The sequence below is a fragment of the Chelonia mydas genome, chromosome 3, assembly GCF_015237465.2.
Source record: "Chelonia mydas isolate rCheMyd1 chromosome 3, rCheMyd1.pri.v2, whole genome shotgun sequence".
In the NCBI taxonomy this organism is placed as follows: Eukaryota; Metazoa; Chordata; order Testudines; family Cheloniidae; genus Chelonia; species Chelonia mydas.
The window spans coordinates 14,635,285-14,657,806 of NC_057851.1; the positions used below are offsets into that span (position 1 = coordinate 14,635,285).

At 43.7% G+C, this 22,522-nt stretch overlaps 1 protein-coding gene across 3 annotated transcripts in view; it reads right to left on the reverse strand.

Annotated features, from left to right (window-relative positions):
- Positions 1–1,504: 1,504 nt before the first annotated feature.
- The window catches only part of PLA2G7 (phospholipase A2 group VII), a 47,862-nt gene continuing 26,844 nt past the window's right edge, over positions 1,505–22,522 (reverse strand). For 2 of the 3 annotated variants that reach the window (XM_043542174.1, XM_007061729.4), the window contains exons 2-12: positions 15,518–15,655; positions 13,082–13,206; positions 10,198–10,348; positions 9,407–9,500; positions 8,479–8,547; positions 7,674–7,821; positions 5,427–5,540; positions 5,082–5,173; positions 4,432–4,602; positions 2,395–2,543; positions 1,505–1,883 (exon numbers count right to left, since the gene is read on the reverse strand). In XM_043542174.1, coding sequence (XP_043398109.1) covers positions 1,771–1,883; positions 2,395–2,543; positions 4,432–4,602; positions 5,082–5,173; positions 5,427–5,540; positions 7,674–7,821; positions 8,479–8,547; positions 9,407–9,500; positions 10,198–10,348; positions 13,082–13,206; positions 15,518–15,608 — 1,317 coding nt within the window. In that variant the 5' untranslated portion in view covers positions 15,609–15,655 and the 3' untranslated portion in view covers positions 1,505–1,770. Of the gene's footprint in view, positions 1,884–2,394; positions 2,544–4,431; positions 4,603–5,081; positions 5,174–5,426; positions 5,541–7,673; positions 7,822–8,478; positions 8,548–9,406; positions 9,501–10,197; positions 10,349–13,081; positions 13,207–13,874; positions 14,728–15,517; positions 15,656–22,522 lie in introns of those variants that run through there. The other variant, XM_037893943.2, reaches the window with a different exon arrangement.

Sequence of the window (22,522 nt, forward strand, 5' to 3'; positions counted from 1 at the left end):
TCTAAACCTCCCCCATTGCAACTTGAGACCATTACTCCTCGTTCTGTCATCTGCTACCATTGAGAACAGTCTAGAGCCCTTGTGGGGAAGTAAGCACAATTTTAAGTTGGAGATAATGTAGCTTAGAATGTAGTTTAAAAATAAACTTTTCTATTTCCCTTGTTCAGCAAATTCCAGATCAAGAGCTTGTTTACTGTTGAAAACATAGATTTGTATTGCAAGGGCACACACAAGGTCAGAAAACTGCAACTGTCCTGGAACTAGGCTACAATTTGCTTATACCATGTAAAAAAGCATCCCTAAATGTAATAGTGCATGTCACAATATGTTGAGATGGCATTTGTACAAAGCAGGTAAATGTATTTAAAGACAAAAGAATTACTCTTAAAGATGAAGACTACATTGCCTTGAGAGTTCAATTTTCTCTCCAGTATCAGCCTCATCCCCAACTGATGATTACAAAGCAGGCAAAAGCTGGATGGAGAAGGTGCAAAATCCCATTGACTTTTAGGGGACTTGTGCTCCTGTGTCACTTGGGTTGGATTTTCCAAAGCACCTAAGTGCTCCCTGTGCTTTGTAATCTTGACAAGAATTTCTGCTAGTCTTCCATTGTCTGTCATTGAGGGAAAACATTTCAGCTAATTTGTTTGCAGTTTTAGTTTCCTAAAGCATGGCAAGAATGCTTAAGCATGTGCAGTGTGGCTTCTAAAAAACAGAATCAGTTATTAACGACTAAATATACCATATGTGGCACCTACAATCCAAACTGGTTTGAATTTTAGGAGGCAGGACTGTGATTAAAGTCCCTAGATCCCAATCTGTCCTTGCAATTTTGGTTCTGGGTTAAATCCAAAACTAGAAGGAGCCTTCTTTCAGTTTGCAGTTCACATGGAACTGAAACTTCACAAGAAAAGCCAAACTTCCAGAAGTCTTACAGGAACTCTCCCAAGAACAACTACTCTCAAGAGGTTTCAGAGTAGCAGCCGTGTTAGTCTGTATCCGCAAAAAGAAACGGAGTACTTGTGGCACCTTAAAGACTAACCAATTTATTTGAGCATAAGCTTTCAAGAGCTACAGTTCACTTCATCGGATGCACGCAGTGGAAAATACAGTGGGGAGATTTTATATACAGAGAAAATATGAAACAGTGGGTGTTACCATACACACTGTATGCTCTCGAGGCTTCCAGCGGGGCTGGTGGAAATAGATTTTACAGAATATCTTCATTTAGGATCAGACTCTTAAGAAACTGAATCAGGGGTTCCCATTTGATATTCTTGAAGTCAGGCTAACTTAGGTCTAGTAATTTTTTTCCCCCTCAATACTTATGTAGCACTCTACAGCTGGAGAGCTCAAAGCATCTGATATGCTGGTTAGGTATTGTCTCCATGTTAAAGATGAAGAGCAGAGAGGATAAATATTTTGCCCAGACTCTTGCCAGAATGAAAGTCACCTGATGTAAACACTAGGCAACACAGCTTCTTTCCTAATTTAGAGTCAGACATCCATCTAATAACTGATTTAATTTGTAGAAAGCAAAAGTTTTACAGTATTTTCAATAACAAGTTTATAGGCTGGTATGAATTTAAACCCCTGCAACTCTTTTATCAGCGTGCAATGAGACTGCCTCACAGTCACCTGTCTTGATAAGTAAGAACAAAAAATACGCTGGAGCTGTGGGAAGTAGCTGGCCAGCAGTACTAGACTTCTAAGTAAGATCTTGTTGAAGACTTAATACCGTGCATACTAAAGCACTGTTTATCAGTTTCTTCATTCTAGTGATTCAGGCTGAGTTGAGGGTAGATCAATGTTGGTTCCGGGAATGACATTATGGCCTTCGCCATCCACGAGAGCGTCCCACTGATCAAAACCTTTCTCCAGACCTGTGAAACATGGTAGCAAAACAAATGTGACCAAAATCAACAACTGTCTGAAGGAGACAAATGCAAAAATTATTAAAATCAAACTACCAGATAATGAGGTAATTACTTGCCAATTTCATCTTTTAAATCAAACTGGTTTGGAAGATGTTGGAACAAAATAAAGTGTGAAGTGGGGAAACTTTAAACTATTTACACATCTCATAAATGAAGAAAATTTAAATGTTCCTAACTTGAGGCACTTTAACCCGATCTTGCAGCTGGGAGAAACTTTTTACAGTCAAGTTACAAACACAGAGAAAAGAGTCAACTGTCAAAGTATTAACACATTTTCAGCAAGGGGCAGGGCAGCAGGAACTGAGATAATTCACATTTTAATTTTTGTCCTTTAGAAAATAGGGGGTTAGTTTGAGGGGCTGCATAGGAATAAAGAGTTGATTAATGCTTAGTCATATCGGTCTTAATGGTCACCTGAGCCTTTTAAACAAAACTACTTTTTAATACTGCTACTCACCTAAATGTTTCTGCAAGAAGGCTAATGAAGCTTTGTTGCTAATATCTATAGCTATGTTTGGGTCTATTTCTCCCTTTAATTTGAAAATCTTTCCAACAATGGTACCAGCCAGGAAGGTAAAATCTGGAAAACTCTGATGTACTGATCCCCTGTAAACAGAAAAGAGACAGTTTTAAATGAGTTCACAGGAAGGCAGTTTTGCAATAAAAGGTAATGCATGTAAATCAAGTCATTTGCAAAGATAATCATGGATTATATACTTAATTGGGATAGGAGACTTGTATTCCTCTATTGCTACTGCTGCTTCAGGGCTTGTCCATACTCTGTTATTTGGGAATAGCTTTTGTGTGTTAAATTCGAACCCTGCCTTAATTGGAATAGCTTTCAAGTGTAGGAAGAACCCTAAGGGTAAATTCTGTGTTGAGGTACATGTCTACATGACCAGCCTTGAAGTCAAGGACTGCAGTTTTGTGTATGAATCTGAGATCCTTAGGGCAGCAATAATCCTCTGCCCCTCATAGTTCTTGCCCAGTTGGTTGGGATGTGTTGTCTAGTGGATCCAAATAATCATATTAACTGGATCTGCTCCCCATAGCCTCCAAATGCCCCTTGAAGGACCCTTGAAACTGTTAATAGAGTCACAGATTCCTGGACCAGAAGGGATCATGGGATCATCCAGTCTGACCTCCAGTATAACACAGGCCACAGAACTTCCCCCGCAAAATTCCTAGAGCATATCTTTAGAAAAAACATCCAATGTTGATTTAAATGCTAGTGATGGAGTATCCATGGCCTGGAGTAAATTGTTCCAATGGTTAATTACCCTTGTTGAAAATGTATGCCTTATTTCCAGTCCAAATTTGTCTAGGTTCAACTTTCAGTCACTGGATCATGTTGTACCTTTCTCTGCTGGACTGAAGATCCCTTTATCAAATATTTGTTCCACATGTAGATACTTATAGACTGTGATCAAGTTACCTCTTAACCTTTGTTAAGCTAAATAGATTGAGCTTCTTGAGTAGTGGTGGGCAACCTGCGGCCCACGGCTGCATGCAGCCCATCAGGGTAAGCTGATTGCGGGCCGCGAGACATTTTGCGGACGTTGACCATCTGCAGGCATGGCCCCCCTGCAGCTCCTAGTGGCCATGGTTCACCGTTCACGGCCAATGAGAGCTGCGGGGGGCCGTGCCTATGTACGGTCCATGTCCGCAAAATGTCTCGCAGCCCGCAATCAGCTTACCCTGATGGGTCACAGGTTGCCTACCATTGTCCTTGAGCCTATCACTATAAGGCATGTTTTCTAATCTAATCAATCTTGTGCTCTTCTCTGAACTTTCTCCAGTTTATCAACATCCTTGTTCTCTGTGTCACTGAAGGAATACACACTCCTTGTGTGGGATTCTTATATTTTTCTCCACCCCATCACCTTCAGGGCCATCTGTGCCAGTGAATGGATCAGGCATTTCTCTTAAGTACTGGCTACAGAGGTGTTCTCTGCTTAGGCCTCAAAAAGGACTTTTTTTTAATGGCCTTGGGCAAGTCACATGGCCCAGCTCAAACAGAAGGATTTAAGCACCTAACTTCAATTGAAAGGATTTGTGAGTAGGCCGGGGAAGTGGCTGGGGTATGCAGATCCACTGGTCACAAATTCCACCTGGGTATTGCACAATGGGCTCCAGTTGCTACTCTAGCCCCCATTCTCACAGCCAGGTTACACAGATACTATGATGATGGGCACAGCATAAGAACCTGAATGCAATAGAATAGATATCTTGCATCTTTGGTTGGAAGTCTGTATTGATTTGGTGCACAAAGCCCTTTGCTATGACGCCAGACTTCTAGATGAAGAGATTTGAAAACGAAAATGCCTTGCATGGTAAATACTTCTGGTGAGGTTGAAATAACTGGCACTGCTAAATTCCTACAGGTAAACCACCAACTCTCGTTAGAAGCCTGTAATTTTCCTCCTGTAGATTTTACAAGCAAAGAATCCAGTCTCTAGAGAAGAAAACAGGACTATAGTGCTGTAATACTTACTTGATAGTGATCATTTTTCTTTCTGTGCCAGTGGAGTAAAGTTTCTTTATCTTTAAAACATTTGAAGCCCACTGGAATTTTTCTGAGTTGATAAACAACAATGGCTGGCGGACCCTGGTATAAACTTCATCATCTAGAGGAAGCATCCATGCATCCAGGGCAATGCCACACCTGCAAAAAAGGAGCTATGCGATCATATCACTGACATAGAATGGTTCATAGGGTGGTCTCAGTATGCTTTGAGTTACAGTGTACATGGATAAATAGGCTATAAGAATTCCTGAAGGGATAGCGTGCTTTCATTGCAGACTGGAAATCCATTTGGTATGGCGGGGAGCAGGCCGATGTTCCACTCAGTCCTGTCCCTGGCCCCGTGAAGCTCTGGCAGAGACACTTCCACAGGGTACAAGGAATGAGGAAGCATGTGAGTCTGTTTCAGATGTTCTGGCTCCCCGGAGCTCACAGAAGCAGGGGTAAGTAAGGGAAAAATTGTCCCTAGTAAGCAAAGCCATTTTCTTTACAATTGCTGTAATCATTACAGTTAGTACTAGTTAAATGAGATCTCAGCATAGCCAAGAAAAGCAAAAAGCTTAAATGCAGTTCGATGCCATCCCAAAGCCTGGGACTTGCCTTTGCTTTATGATACTTACTTGAATCTAGCTTCTTTGCTAAGAGCCTCAATGGCTGTGGCAGCACCAAAAGAGTGTCCCATCACAGCTATTCTGTCACTATCAATAGAACCCTGTAAAAGAAATCAAGATGCTGTGAGGAACGTTCCTTTCCCAACTTTTAGTCATTACGGCATATCTATTTTAAAAGCTAGAAACTACTAGAATGGAAATAGAAAGATAGCAGCTATAAAAACACAGCTTCAGGATCACATGAGATGAAACGGTCACACAACTAATATGGTTGGCTGATGTGGGGATCACAGAAAGAGAAAACAGAAGGGCAGTCAGGCTATTATTAAAAGGAGTCTAGATCTCTTCACTCACCTTTAAGAGAGTCCAATCGAAGTTTAAAGATAGTACATTCACTACATGTTTTCCAGAATTAATATCAAGAATGAGGTCAAGAGCTTTGATACACTCCTCTGTTCTCTGCTGCAACTAGACATAGATAAAAAGACAACAATTATCCTTCTGGACAGAAAAAACAAGCTGCCAGGCATTCAGTTAAAACACTTAGAAAAAAATCTTAGAAACATCTAGGGCTTCAAGTCATTGGGATTACGCTCATGTTCAAAGATAAGCACTTTGCAGAACTGGAGCTTGGATCCATAAATAGAAAAAAATGAAAGGAGCTGTACCAGTTTAAACCAGCAGAGAATTTGGCCCTGAGGACTGAAGTGCCAGTGGCCTTGAGCTTACTCTGCACAAGAGTGAATTTAGCCCCATGAGAGCAACTCCCATGGACTCAGTACTTTTCAGGAGCAGGCTTGTCAGGACTTGGATGAAAGATGTATTTAAAACTTGGCTGGTCCAGATGATCCCTTGTCTCTCTTGTGGGGTTCGCCTGAATGAGCTATCGTGTTACAGTTGTTAAGGAAAAGTTAGCACATGTGACTCCATTTTGGTTTGGGGCCCACCATTGTCTAAAAGCAAGCACATCATGCACCAGGAGGAGTGTTCCTTAGACACCGCATCCCTGTGAAAATCCTCCTCCTTGTCTCCAGCCAGCCTTGACTCCCAGTATCTGTTTTTTGTCAGTCTCTAACTCCCTATCTCCTGGCCTTTGATGTGAGGCCTCCCATCCTGATAATAAAAGTTACTGATGCATGGCTTTAGGACCATGCTGTGTAATTAACATACTAGTTTAGCAGGAGGAATGCACCAAGCAGGGATAGGTGGTAGATAAGAAAAGGGTTTGTTTATTGGCTAAGGTTTCCGATGCACGAGGGCAACATGCTTTGCTAAAAAGTATATAACCTTTGTATAATCTGTATTCGGGGTCCCCTCCTGGCTAGCAGGTGGGCACCACGCTCGAGCGTAATAAACTTAGTGTCTTTTGGGAACTCTGCAGTTGTGGACTTTGTTTATGTGCCTCAGCCTAGATTTGAACTGTGCGTGACCTATCAGGTATAATTCGCAGCATTTGTGTGCGTGACCTATCAGGTATAATTCGTAGCATTTGTGTGCGTGTCCTACCAGGTGTAATTCGTAGCATTTGTGTGCGTGTCCTACCAGGTGTAATTCGCAGCAGTTGTGTGCGTGTCCTATCAGGTATAATTCGTAACACAGTACAACTTGCCCTGTCTATACTGGAGCTTTAAAGTGTGTCAATATGCTGTTTGTCTTCATCCAGACAAGCCCTCAGTGGGAACCCATCAGAGAGCCCTTCTTGTGTTGTATACGCATTACCTAATGAGGGTTGTGAGATGTTTTTGTATTCCTTTTGATTTTTATATTTTACCAATCAAGAAAAATAATCTCTCTCTTTCTTTGGAACCAGCTTTCTATGTGAGGGTGAAATTCGCCCCACTGCGTATGGCCAGCATGAGGCCTATGTGCCGCTGGAATCGCTATGAATCCCTGAAAGAAACACCTGCTGAGCTCCACCAGAGAGATCATTCCAACAGGCAATAACTCGGCAGGTTATTCCCAATGTTTCTCTAACTGGCGTGAATTTAGGCTCACAAATAGGATATTGGATGTATATATGAGAGGTCAGTTGTTGCCTCATTGGTGTGCACGCTGTCACCAGAGACTCACTAAGGACCTCATCCAAAGCCTATTGAAGTCAATGGAAAGACCTCTGCTGACTTAAGTGGGGATTGGAACACAGGAGAAAAACTGCTGGCATGCTTCTGCGGCCAGCTCCACACTTGGAAGGCTGTGTGGGTATAACTATATGGGTATACGATACCTGTTAAGCACTCCTAGTGTGGGGACAGCTTATGTCAGCAAAGCTGCTCTTTTGCTGGGATAGCTTATTCGAGGCCTCCCTCCGTCCCCCACCTCTGAGCAAAATATACTGCCAAAAGCACAGTTGTGCTGGTATAACCACATCTGTGTTAGGGGCTTTTGCCAGCTCAGCTCTGTCAGTCACAAATCATTCCTCATCACACTCCTCAGCAACATAGCTATGCTGGTAAAAGTCTGTAGTGTAGACCTGGCCTGAGGTAGGAAGTCTGATGGGTTAGTGGCCTTGCAAATATGTCAGCTTTAATCTATCCCTTGGCACATATTGGGTGATAGATTGCATCTTCCTCAGTTGTTAGATCAGCATTCCACAACACATACCTGTTGGTGGCGTAAAGGAAATTCCTGTTCACCAGGGTTTAGTTTTCTGTAGAAGATCCATTCCTCTTCCGGATTTTCTGTAGCCTCTTCTCGTGCTTCAGAAACAGGATTCTCTTTACAGTAATAAGTAGCAGAAGAGGATTTATCTCTATAATACAGAAAAACAGTTACTTCTGAAGGCTAGTTCACACTCATGCCAACAGTACTCAACCCACATGGACTTCAGGGGCGAAATTGTGTCTCGAATGAAGTTAATGGGACTAGTGCCACTGATTTCAGTGGGGCTAGGATTTCACCCCCTATCAAGAAAGACTGGCTCCTGGCATCAAGAAAATAACTAGAGCAGTATTATAATTGAATGTATATAATAAAGTCTAAATGAAAAGAAAACAGACCTTGTTTTGCCGGAATCTAATATTAAACAGCCACAAATAGTGCATTTAAAAAAAATTACATGGACTACTGCCAGCTCCCCTAGTCAAAGAATTCAAGTAACTTGCTCTTTGTTTAGATTGAGAGTTGAGCTATGGGAGTTACATGGGTTTTGAAGAAAATTAATACTATTTTAGTCTTTTAAAATAAATCCAAGTTATCCCGTACAATAAACACTACATTCCTTTTGCATCTTTATACTAAAGACGTTGCTGAGAAAAATAATCTCTCCCAGTCAAATAAGTGTTTTTCAAATTTCAGAAGGTCTCAGGTTTTGCACACAGCACCTTGCAAGATCAAATGATAAGCATAGGACTTTGTGAAATAACTGTTCGCCTCTTCTAACCCAAAAAAGCAGAGGTACTATACATACCTGTGCTCCACAGCAGCAACTATAAAACCCTGAGATGCCATCTCAATGCAGATAGCAGAATATATAGTCCTGAAATCAAAATAATACACTGCTTAAATACACACAGTTTCAATACCTTGCTCCTGAAATAACATATAGGCCATACTTGTATCACACCTAATTTAATATTTTACATTGTAGATCAATGCCTCCTTTCTTTCTCAAGTTACTAAGGGACTGATTTTTATGTGGAAGTCTGTACAACATTTTCAAAGTCCCACATGAATAATAATAATTACTAGCTCTGATATGGTAATAGAACTCAAAGTGTTTGAGAAAGGAGATGGAGAAACTGAGGCACGGGAGAGGGAAGTGACTTGCCTAAGGTCACCCAGCAGGCCAGTGGCTCAGCCAGGAATCCCTTCGAGGTCTCCTGAGTCCCAGGCCAGTGCTCTGTCCACTAAGCCATACAGCCTCTCTATCTTTATATCAACACCCATTTTGAAGAGGATTTTTTGGGGAAGAGAAACTAATGATTATGTATAATAATACCATGTGCACAATACTTTACATCTTCAAAGTGCTTTACAAACCTTAAATAATGTTTTCTCGCAACACTCCTAAGAAGCAAGTATTTTCAAACAGGAAAACATATAAATAAACCAAAATTGGAGCAGGCCCTCAGTTTTTATAAATTGGCATTGATTTCCATGGAGATATACTACTTTACACCAGCTGAGGATCTGGCCCATTGTTTTTAAAACCAGTTTTAGCTAATGCTGTGATGGATCCAACTCAACTTTACTGGAATAGTGTTCAAAACCATTCTCAAGAACTGTCAACTTCCTGGGCTAAATTCCTCTCTGGCATAAGTCCACTGGGCGCAGTGGAGTTACATTGGAGAGTCACTTGTCCCCATTTGGTCTGAGGCCACAAACTGCAGCATTACCGGAAAGCTCCAAGTCCATGGGAAAAAATAATGAGGGGGTATTTCTCTCCAGGCTTGAAAGCAGCATTCCATTTTGCAGGACATGTCACTGAGCCTAGATAAAACAGGATATCTGCAGTTAGCGTGGCTTCTCATGTAACCACTTATTTGAGACACGTTCTGATACCCTCCCTTACCTTGAGTAGCTGCTTTACTCCTCAGGTTGTCCCATTGATTTCAATTAGATTATTTGAGTGAGATACACAAGGAGAATAAGAGTAAAGGCCTTAGTTCGTATTCTGCACTAAAAAGCCTGATCCTACAGACACTTATTACCGGACAAAGGGTGAAATTCCCCCCCATACAGAGAGCCAGCATAAGGCCTATCTCCCACTTAAATTCTGTAGGGGAAGATTTTCAAGGGCACAAAGGCAGTTAGGCATCCAACTCCTACTGACTTTCAATCAGAGCTGGGCACCTAGCCTCCCCTTTGTGCCTTCAAAAAGATTCCCTATAGGGCTTAAGTGATGGCCCTTTGCTCAAGGATGAATTTTACCCATAGGGCTTACTACTGGGAATATTCCCAGACACCCATGACAGTGATATTTGGGCACGTGGTGCAGTGAAACATACAGTCACAGTCACCTGAATGTTCCTGCCCCATAGGAAGAGGAGGAGAAACAGTTCTGCAAAGGAAATTCTCTTGAGCTCCTGCAGTATTAACACATTCCTCACATACAGGTGCCATAACTAAACTGACCATAGCACACAATGTCTCACTGTTAAGGCAATTAGAAATAAACTCATCTTACCAACATAGTACTGAAAAACTCTCTCTCCTAACATCCGGTACACGTTGAGGAAGTCGGAAAGTCCGCGATAATATTCCTTCCTGGGGATCCACTTGGTTTCTTCACTACTTGTGCCATTTTGTGAAGGATAATACAGACGAAAGAAGCTTCCCTGTGATTGAATCAGAAAAAGAAATAGATTTTCTCACTGAAGCTGCTAAAGACTAAAAATATTCTTACCTAAGAGTTTAACATGTTAAAATGATACCACAAGGTGTAAGAGAGAGTCCAACGAGAAAATTAACAATAAAGGCTCAGCTTTGATTGCCACCAAATGTTACTGTATTTTTCATACCTGGGAACCAAACAGACATGATCTCTGGCATCCAGCTAAAGTTAGATAACATTCCCTCCCAGGCTACCATTACAGCATTATTTCAAACTGTACAGTGCAAACTCTCTATTAACTTTAGAGTATTTGCTGCCTCCATTCTCTTATTTCTCCTTCTTTCCCTATTCTCTTCCTATTTCCTCCTGCATCATATTTCTTCAGACTTCTTCAGAGCCTGCATTTCCCTCAGACTTGTTTTAGGCAATATGTTCCAGCAGATAGGGCACAGACTGAGAGTCAGGAGATCTGACCTTTATACACAGCTTAGGCACTGACTTGCTGTGTGCCCATTACTCCTCTGTGTCTCAGTTTCTCTGTCTAAACTGAGGACAGTGATACTTACCCTCTTTGTAAAGCATTTTGATAGCTACAGATGAAAGCTGCATAAATACAAAATATTACCATTAATAATTTTCTATAGTGTTTCTTCTTTGTTAAGTGTTTCAGATTATTTTCCCCTCCAAACCAATCTCTTTCAAGATGTTTTCATATCTGCTGTGGTCTCTGTTCCCCTATACATTTTTTTATTAGTAGTATTTTCTCTCTCTCAAACTCTTACCACTGTTCTCTCTCCCCTCTCAATTTCCTTCCTTTTGGGTCCTTTCTCTTCTTGTGAACCATGTATGCCATTGGGTATGTTTTTTCAATAGAATGCAAGGACCACAGGGTGGGACTATGTACAAGTAATTTAATGTAATAAAGAAGGTGTCCGTCAGATAAAAAGTATGTACAGTTTGCATTCCTGCTCTTTAGGACAAAAGTGACTTTGGAGCACACTATTCAAAATCGCTCTCTGATTATATTGTATTTTGGTGAATTAACTGTAGGAGTGCATGCAGAATGCCCTAAACAATAGGGCAAGATGGCTGTTAAGAACAATACTTATTTTAAACTGGACTTTTAAAAACAGTGTCAGATTGCCTGAATATTAAGTTTCTGATCTATTACCCAATGCACATGAAGAGCTTACCTGATGAATCTTCTCTCTATTTACAAATCACACTGTAATGAATGATCATTTTTGACAAAGGCTTATTTAGGAACAGATTGCAAAACCCTGACAGTGATGAGGAGTTACTCACCTGAACAGTCCCTATTGCATTACTCAGGTGAATAACTGGTTATCAGTGTGAGTAAATTTCATAATCTAGACTTTAGAGAATGTTAATAATCCAGATCACTTACCTAATAAAGGCACAAAAGCGAATTTGAAGCAGTTAAACTCTACCATGTGAACTACCCAATCATTACGTAATGTAGGCACACAATAAATCCTTATACAATTCACAGACAAAAATACCCAAATGATCCCTACTCACCACAATCACTACAAGCAAATTCTACCATACTAGCTTTGCTTGGAGTTTAAAAATGCCAGGCTGATGCTACAGGAACTACCAACAACAAAGGGCAAGAGTGTTTTAGTAGAAAAATTGTGAGGCTACTGTATCTGAAAATGCAAATCAGCATTGAATAGGCTGAATGGGCTGCAGGCCCATTAACTGCTTAATACTTTATCTGCATTTTTGGGAACTTGAGAGATGTAATTGCTTGGTTCTGTTATGGTTCTATACCAATTCTGAAGGCAGTAATCTTTCTTTTTAAATGGGTACAAATTCCATAATTGTTACTTTTTAACACACAGCAGAAATGCTGTACATCATCCCTCATTTGCCATGCTAGGGGGACTTTTCTGATGGGGACAGCTGCAGTCGTGGGAGACCTTGGTGGTGGGTCTCCATTGGAGCTAAGTTGCCAGGAAGGATGGGGGCAGGTGCCAGGAACCCAGAGGTATGAGGGCTCTGGGTGAATGGTCTTGCATATCTCCCAGGATCAGGGGCAGGGCCTCTGGCTCATTCCATGGGATGGCAAACCACGTTTGTCACCTTCACTACGGCACATGGAACAATCAGGAAGAGTTTTCCTGCCCCATTCCAAAGAATTCTCTATGGTGAGCTGTGAATTCAGTTGGAGTTTGGTGTTTAAATACCTTTGAGGATCTTGGCTAAGGAACATTGCCTTAACTAGGAAAGCAGGATCAGGCTCTTAAATTGTACTTAGAGATGGGTCCAAGCTACAAAGCTCAGATTTAGATAAGGATTCAGTTCCGAACTTCTCCAAAGTTTTGGAGGTTAAATGATGGTGTCTATATCCAGACATTTTTGCCTGCCAACTTCAGTTTATAAAATCTATATCCTAGTATCTGACAAAATTGACTGATTTACAGTATATTCCTGTCATTACAGCCTTACACTTCTCGCGATACCTGTGCCACAGTAGCCATCCTCTGTCAGAATTAATTCACATGAAACATTTTGTTCACAAAAAGTAAAATGCCTGGAGGCTTAAGCAGGCTTTGTCCTGCCCCTCTGCCTGGGTGAATTTCCACCTATCAGAACCAGAGGAACTTTTCATTTAATTAATACCTAGTAGTATGACGAAGGCTGCAATGTTGGCCTTGTGACTTATGTCAAAATAAAGTAGGGAGTGACAGGAAGGTTTTGGCTATCATACCTGAATCGTGTGATCAGTCATCAGGTCCGTGCAGCCAACAGTGTAAGGCCCCTTCCCCTCGGGGATTCTATAAAACTTTGCAGAGCTCATGCTCCCCAGTTCCTTCTGTGCATTAACAGACAAGCCTGAGGGAAAAAAACAGAACATGAGACTCATACCTGCTGAAAAGGACATAAGGAAATTAAAGATTCAGGACTTTGAGATTCAGGGCTGAGCTGACATTCAGGGTGATGAGAAACAGGCACAGGATTCATAGATTTTAAAGCCAGAAAGGGCCATTATGATCTCCTGTGTACCACAGGCCATAAAATTTCACCTGGGCAAGCCACAGCCAGCTGGGTGGGAATGACGAGGGGAGGAGATGAGAGTCAGAGGCAGGGGTTACCAGAGTGACGTGGGGACTAGGAAGCTGGCAGAAACCTGGGATTGCTGGGGGGATGAGCAGTGATATTCAGCCAGGAGCAATGTTTGATGGGGCAGGGTTAGGAGATCCTGGAGCAGCCTGCATGGAGGACCTTGGTTCAGCCTCCCCCATTCTACCACCGTTACCTTAAAGCCGCCCCACACTCTGCCTTGTCTGCATTAATCTTCTCCACCCTGCCCTGTCCCCTTTCAGCTCCTGCTTCATTCTGATCCCCATGCTTCCCCCAACCTTTCAACCAGACACCCATCCTGTCCTCGACCTATCCCCTGAGACTGTCCCCCTCCTTCTCTGAGCTGGCTTCCCACTTGTCTCCTCCCCCAGCCACTCCTCCTCCTCCTGACTCTTGGCTCCCTTGCCAACTGGAACCACCTCCTCCTTCCAGCAGCTCCATAATGGTTTGCATCCTGCAGGGGAGCAGCAAGAGCAGGGGAGATGCAGCTTGGCGGTCCGCAATTCTTTCACCATAGCTGTCCCTGGTGGCCAGGAGGAGAAACTCCAGCAGAATCCTTGCAGACCGGCTTGATGTGTGACTTGCAAACAGGACTGCGGATCTGCATGACCGGTCTTCTGAATGTGTGCATGTCTCATGTGATATCAGACACTCTACAGCCCAGATTTCAGCAAAGCCCTGAGGGAGGCGAGTGGTGGTAACATAGCCAACTCTTCCTCTAGATCAATCTTTCTACGATGCATAATAATTAGTTGACACAGATAGCACCAGTTAGTACAGTCAGTAGCATTTATAACTCACATTGGGATCCACTGGAAAAATTACTTTGAATGATATCCATTACACTACCAGGTCCAGCCTATTGCTTTTCACCACTGATTTGGCAGAAGTTTCATAGTCACATAAAAATACATGAAATATTAAATAAAAACAGTCTAATTACCTTATTCTAATTCACAGGCAGAGGATATGTGCATACTATAAAACCACATGGAAATACATGCCTGTGGTCAGTGGCTGCTTTGCAAACCTCAGCATTTTGTCTGCTATTAAAAGGCTCAAAGGCTAATTGGCCTAGAATTAGGAAATTTTCCTCCTTCATATTGGAGGACTGCATGTCTCATTTGTGTGAAATTAGATGAATGAAGAGACAGCACAAAGTAAGCCTGATTTTCAAAACTGTGAAGTGCCCACAATTTTCCGGTAAGTAGTTCTGAGTGCTCAGCACTCTGAAAATCACTCTCAAAGCTGACACATGCCTGTGACCAGTACTCTGGAATGCTTGATAATGGCTTACCCAGCTGAGAAAACGGAACTGTATCAGTGTTTCAGATCACGTTCAGAACTGATGGATAATTCAGGATCAAGAAGAATGTTAAATGTATCTATAGTTATTGTAAGGATGGGCTAATTTTTGGGTCAAGTGTGATAACAATAAAATAATAATACTTTGCAGTTCTATGATGACCTCCATCTAGGGTCTCAAAGTGCTTTACAAACAGTAATGAACTGAGGTTTAGACCATCCTTACTGAGCCAGATTCTCTATTGCCTTGGCCCTTGTGTAGTCATTTACATTATGTAAAGGGAGAAACAGCAGGGTTAAAATGCTAGCGGTCTCTTTGCATAGGTGTAGATGACTCCATAAAATGCAAGGCAATAAAGAATCATCTCCATTTCACATGTGGAGAAACCTGAGGTACAGAACAGTTAAGTGACCTGTCCAAGGTTACATAAACAGTCTATGCTAGAGATGGGACTACAGATGAGATCTTCTATCTCCCAGTCCTGTGTTATCGCCACAAGATCATTATTCTTCATAAAATAATGTCCCATTAAATACCCAAAGGCACTAATGGGCCCCAATTCTGCAGCTGCTGCTTGCATGAAACTTCATGCATGGAGAAGTTACTGACTGGGGTGCATAGTGAACTGGTAGTCTGCACATAAATTAAGAGCTTTGAGGTAACAAGTGCAAAATCACATTTCTCCCCCTTTTTTTGTTTTTTGTTAGTCTCCTACAAATTAATGATAGCTGCAACACTGAAGGATACATTTCTTACCTGCTAATTTAATTTCTCCCAATTTCCCTATGCTAGTCCAGAGCAACCAGTAATGGAAACGGAAAAGTATATGAAACTTTGAAGACTGCATCTTCTATTCGCGCACTTCTATTCACGAACGTCTTTCAGCTTCATAATCTTTGTAAAAGCAAATAATTTAAAACCATATAAGCAACAAATATTCAAAAGCAATGTAGTTTTTGTTTTCCTTTTAAGGGTGGCATCTGGATTAGCAGAAGACTGGGAGCCTTGTTCAGTCTCCTTGGCCATTCAATCCTTGCTGAGTCTCCCAAGAGAGCCAATTGTGGGGGCTTTTTTTTTGTGATGTGAATTCCTGCTTCACTACAACCTGGACTAAGAGCATCAGTGCTTTTCACACAGCACCCCCACCACAGACCCATCAGATCATAATTACATTGACTGGTCATTACAGCCCACATTCTGTGCTGTGCCTTACGGGAGCCCATAGAGGTGAGGTAAAGGCAACTGTACGCCTCTTTCATGCCTCCTGGATTCTGGGATAAGTTCGGGCCCAATCAGTCTAGAGCATAATTTAGAGCAGTTCCTGGGCAGGTTTTTACAGCAGCTTCCCAAGGCCCCCTGTTGGTAGCCTTGGCAGAATTCAGCTTTTATTTTTTTATAATTTCAACAGATAATATCAATGTTTATCAGAACATAAGACTGGCCACACTGAATCAGACCAATGGTCCATCTAGCCCAGTATCCCGTCTTCCGACAGTGGCCAATGCCAGGTGCTTCACAGGAATGAACGGAACAGGTACTCATCAACTGATCCACCCCCTGTTGCCCATTCCCAGCTTCTGGCAAACAAAGGCTAGGGGCACCATCAAAATTCTTAAATATTTTAAAGAATATTTAATTTTCGTTTATTTAAATCTTCACAGTTGTGCAAAATGATGGGTTCTAAGTTTTTTTATTTTAATCTGTTTAAATTTTCATAGCTGTGAGACATTATGGATGGGGGGTCCAGACAATAATTATTGAATGACAGCAGATGTTCAGATTCAAAAAGTTAAAGCTTTATAATCTTTAAAACACCAATACTCAATGTCACATGTAAAAATATGCAATGTAAATATCATTAAATCAAACACTAATAAGTTCCCAAGCAGCATTTTTCTTACTTTGCCTATCTGGAAATTTTGGTTATTATTAGTGGAAATATCTTTTTATCTGTTTCTGTGTGTGTGATGAAATCGATGTTTACCAATAAAAATCTAATCCTTCCAAGCCCAGAACAGCTGGAGCAGAGAATACCCCAGCGACACACTTTTCCTCCCACAGCACCGCTCTTCTGGGCCCTATACCACCCCCAGAGCCCCTACAATGACAGCTGCAAGAGGGAAAAGCTTGTTTTGCTGTCCCTTCACCTCTTTGAGAATCCCCCTGTGCTGGGGGAACCTAGCTGTTTTCTAGACCTTGTGGTCATGTCTACACTGCAACTAAAAATCCACGGCACTGAGTCTCAGAGCCCACGTCAGCTGACTTGAGCTCGCGTGGCTTGGGCTGCAAGGTTGAAAAATTGCAGAATAGACATTCAAAGTCAGGCTGGAACCTGGGCTCTGAGATCCTCCCCCCTCACAGAATCTCAGAACTTAGGCTCCAGCCCAAGCCCAAACTTCTACACTGCAATTTTATAGCCCCGCAGCCTGAGCCCTGTGAGCCTGAATCAGCTGGCCTGGACCAACTGCGACCGTGCCACGTCTTTTATTGCAGCGTAGGCATACCCTTAGGTTACAGCTTCACAATTGTGTGTCTCAGAGCCTGGGTCAACTGACTGTGCGGTTAAAAATTGTGGTGACAAAGTTCAGGCTCAGGCTGGAACCCAGGCTCTGAACCTCTGCAAGGGGGAGGAAGGATCCTGAAGCCCTGACTTCACTCCATCAACAGCTATTTTTAGTTTCGCAAGCTCCAGTCAGTTGACCTGGGCTCTGAGACTCACTGTCACAGGGTGAGAGGGGTTTCTGTGTAGATGAACCCTTTTGTGTGTAAGGAGTGATGTAAAGAGACTGCAGAGCTGCTGAGAATCAGGGCCATAATCTGAGTCCGAAGTGACTGAATCCTCATCAACACTGGAAAATTAGAGTGGTAGCCAAGTAGAGTTCTAGCCCACGAAAGCTTATGCCCAAATAAATTTGTTAGTCTCTAAGATGCCACAGGACTCCATATTGTTTTCGCTGATACAGACTAGAAAATTAGTTCAGCATAACTTCGCTGCCCAGCCATGTGAAAAATCCACACCCCTGAGCAGTGTAGTTAAGCTGACCTGAGTCCCTGTGTTGATAGCACTAGGTCAATTGAAGAATTCTTCCATCCACCTAACTACCGCCGCCCAGGAAGGTGGATTACCTACATCGATGGGAGAATCTCTCCCATCAGCATAGACAGTGTTTACCTTGAAGCACTACATCAGCACAACTGTGCTGCTGTAGTGTTTTAAGTGTAGACAAGCCCTTATTTTCCAGTTAGCTTGCAGCCACAGCCTACAAATTATTGTGATTTTATGCCCAAAGTGACAGTGAAAGAAAATACTGTTAAGTGATAAAGACACAAGTTAAGGAGTCAGGGCACCTGGGTTCTCTTCCTAGCTCTGCGACAGACTTGCTATGCAACCTTGGGCAAGCCACTAGGGCTCAGGTCTGCAAAGGTATATAAGAACCTAAATACTCTGAGGATCTGAGCCTAAGGCCCCAGTTCAGCAAGATATTTAAATATGTTTCTAACTTCAAGCACCATTGACTTTGATGGGACTACTCAGAACTGAAAGTTAAATATGTGCTTACTTAAGTACCCTGCTGAATTGGGTCCTCAATCTCTCCAGTCTCAGGTTGAGTCTACGCTAGAAAATTAGGTCCGCATAGCTACGTTAATTGGGAGTGTGAAAAATCCACTCCCCTAAGCCCTGGTCTACACTAGGACTTTAGGTCGAATTTAGCAGCATTAAATCGATGTAAACCTGCACCCGTCCACACAATGAAGCCCTTTATTTCGACTTAAAGGTTTCTTAAAATCGATTTCCGTACTCCACCCCTGACAAGTGGATTAGTGCTTAAATCGGCCTTGCCGGCTCGAATTTGGGGTACTGTGGACACAATTCGACGGTATTGGCCTCCGGGAGCTATCCCAGAGTGCTCCATTGTGACCGCTCTGGACAGCATTCTCAACTCAGATGCACTGGCCAGGTAGACAGGAAAAGAACCGCGAACTTTTGAATCTCATTTCCTGTTTGGCCAGCGTGGCAAGCTGCAGGTGACCATGCAGAGCTCATCAGCAGAGGTGACCATGATGGAGTCCCGGAATCGCAAAAGAGCTCCAGCATGGACCGAACGGGAGGTACGGGATCTGATCGCTGTATGGAGAGAGGAATCCGTGCTATCAGAACTCCGTTCCAGTTTTCAAAATGCCAAAACCTTTGTCAAAATCTCCCAGGGCATGAAGGACAGAGGCAATAACAGGGACCCGAAGCAGTGCTGCGTAAAACTGAAGGAGCTGAGGCAAGCCTACCAGAAAACCAGAGAGGCGAACGGCCGCTCCGGATCAGAGCCCCAAACATGCCGCTTCTATGATGAGCTGCATGCCATTTTAGGGGTTCAGCCACCACTACCCCAGCCGTGTTGTTTGACTCCTTCAATGGAGATGGAGGCAATACGGAAGCAGGTTTTGGGGACGAAGAAGATGATGATGATGATGAGGTTGTAGATAGCTCACAGCAAGCAAGCGGAGAAACCGGTTTTCCCGACAGCCAGGAACTGTTTCTCACCCTGGACCTGGAGCCAGTACCCCCCGAACCCACCCAAGGCTGCCTCCTGGACCCAGCAGGCGGAGAAGGGACCTCCGGTGAGTGTACCTTTTAAAATACTATACATGGTTTAAAAGCAAGCATGTGAAAGGATTACTTTGCCCTGGCATTCGCGGCTCTCCTGGATGTACTCCCAAAGCCTTTGCAAAAGGTTTCTGGGGAGGGCAGCCTTATTGCGTCCTTCATGGTAGGACACTTTACCACTCCAGGCCAGTAACACGTACTCGGGAATCATTGTACAACAAAGCATTGCAGTGTATGTTTGCTGACGTTCAAACAACATCCGTTCTTTATCTCTCTGTGTTATCCTCAGGAGAGTGAGATATAATTCATGGTCACCTGGTTGAAATAGAGTGCTTTTCTTCAGGGGACACTCAGAGGAGCCCATTCCTGCTGGGCTGTTTGCCTGCGGCTAAACAGAAATGTTCCCCGCTGTTAGCCACAGGGAGGGGGGAGGGTTGAGGGGGTAGCCACGCGACCTTGTAACGAAAGCACATGTGCTATGTATGTAATGTTAACAGCAAGGTTTACCCTGAAAGAGTGTAGCCAGTGTTTTATAAAATGTGTCTTTTTAAATACCGCTGTCCCTTTTTTTTTCTCCACCAGCTGCATGTGTTTCAATGATCACAGGATCTTCTCCTTCCCAGAGGCTAGTGAAGATTAGAAAGAAAAAAAAAGGCACTCGAGATGAAATGTTCTCCGAGCTCATGCTGTCCTCCCACACTGACAGAGCACAGACGAATGCGTGAGGCAAATAATGTCAGAGTGCAGGAAAGCACAAAATGACCGGGAGGAGAGGTGGCGGGCTGAAGAGAGTAAGTGGCAGGCTGAAGACAGGGCTGAAGCTCAAATGTGGCGGCAGCGTGATGAGAGGAGGCAGGATTCAATGCTGAGGCTGCTGGAGGACCAAACCAGTATGCTCCAGTGTATGGCTGAGCTGCAGCAAAGGCAGCTAGAGCACAGACTGTCACTACAGCCCCTGTGTAACCCACCGCTCTCCTCCCCAAGTTCCATAGCCTCCTCACCCAGACGCCCAAGAACGCGGTGGGGGGGCCACCGGCCAATCAGCCACTCCGCCACAGAGGATTGCCCAAAAAAAAGAAGGCTGGCATTCAATACATTTTAAAGTTGTAAACTTTTAAAGTGCTGTGTGGCATTTTCCTTCCCTCCTCCACCACCCCTCCTGGGCTACCTTGGTAGTCATCCCCCTATTTGTGTGATGAATGAATAAAGAATGCATGAATGTGAAGCAACAATGACTTTATTGCCTCTGCAAGCGGTGACCGAAGGGAGGAGGAGAGGGTGGTTAGCTTACAGGGAAGTAGAGTGAACCAAGGGCGGGGAGTTTCATCAAGGAGAAACAAACAGAACTTTCACACCGTAGCCTGGCCAGTCATGAAACTGGTTTTCAAAGCTTCTCTGATGCGTACCGCGCCCTCCTGTGCTCTTCTAACCGCCCTGGTGTCTGGCTGCGTGTAACCAGCAGCCAGGCAATTTGCCTCAACCTCCCACCCTGCCATAAACGTCTCCCCCTTACTCTCACAGATATTGTGGAGCACAGAGCAAGCAGTAATAACAGTGGGAATATTGGTTTCGCTGAGGTCTAAGCAAGTCAGTAACCTGCACCAGCGCGCCTTTAAACGTCCAAATGCACATTCTACCACCATTCTGCACTTGCTCAGCCTGTAGTTGAACAGCTCCTGACTACTGTCCAGGTTGCCTGTGTATGGCTTCATAAGCCATGGCATTAAGGGGTAGGCTGGGTCCCCAAGGATAACTAAAGGCATTTCAACATCCCCAACAGTTATCTTCTGGTCTGGGAATAAAGTCCCTTCCTGCAGCTTTTGAAACAGACCAGAGTTCCTGAAGATGCGAGCGTCATGTACCTTTTCCGGCCATCCCACGTTGATGTTGGTGAAACGTCCCTTGTGATCCACCAGAGCTTGCAGCACTATTGAAAAGTACCCCTTGTGGTTTATGTACTCGGCGGCTTGGTGCTCTGGTGCCAAGATAGGGATATGGGTTCCGTCTATGGCCCCACCACAGTTAGGGAATCCCATTGCAGCAAAGCCATCCACTATGACCTGCACATTTCCCAGGGTCACTACCCTTGATATCAGCAGATCTTTGATTGCGTGGGCTACTTGCATCACAGCAGCCCCAACAGTAGATTTGCCCACTCCAAATTGATTCCCAACTGACCGGTAGCTGTCTGGCGTTGCAAGCTTCCACAGGGCTATCACCACTCGCTTCTCAACTGTGAGGGCTGCTCTCATCTTGGTATTCATGCGCTTCAGGGCAGGGGAAAGCAAGTCACAAAGTTCCATGAAAGTGCCCTTACACATGTGAAAGTTTCGCAGCCACTGGGAATTGTCCCAGACCTGCAACACTATGCGGTCCCACCAGTCTGTGCTTGTTTCCCGAGCCCAGAATCGGCATTCCACAGCATGAACCTGCCCCATTAGCACCATGATGCATGCATTGGCAGGGCCCATGCTTTCAGAGAAATCTGTGTCCATGTCCTGATCACTCACGTGACCGCGCTGACGTCGCCTCCTCGCCCGGTATCGCTTTGCCAGGTTCTGGTGCTGCATATACTGCTGGATAATGCGTGTGGTGTTTAATGTGCTTCTAATTGCCAAAGTGAGCTGAGCGGCCTCCATGCTTGCCTTGGTATGGCGTCCGCTCAGAAAAAAGGCGCGGAACGATTGTCTGCCGTTGCTCTGACGGAGGGAGGGGCGACTGACGACACGGCTTACAGGGTTGGCTTCAGGGAGCTAAAATCAACAAAGGGGGTGGCTTTACATCAAGGAGTATTTCAGGCAGGACTTCACGGAGGGTTCCAATAAGAAATGGTGCACCTAAGTTATTGTTCTTATTGGAACAAGGAGGTTAGCCTGGCCTCTGATTGATACATGGCTAGATTTACCTTGCTGCACCTTCTCTGTGAGTGACTGCAGTGTGACCTAGAGGAATGAGTCCCCTAGACGAGGGAGGAGGCAAATGAGTACAAAACAAATCTGGTATATTTCTTGTTTTGATCCACTCCATCTATCTTTTACATCTTTGGCTGGCAGCAGACGGTGCAGAAGGACTGCTAGCCATCCTCATCTCATGGCTGCTCGGCAGAAGATGGTACACTACGACTACTAGCCATCCTCATCTCTTGCCTGCCCGGCAGAAGA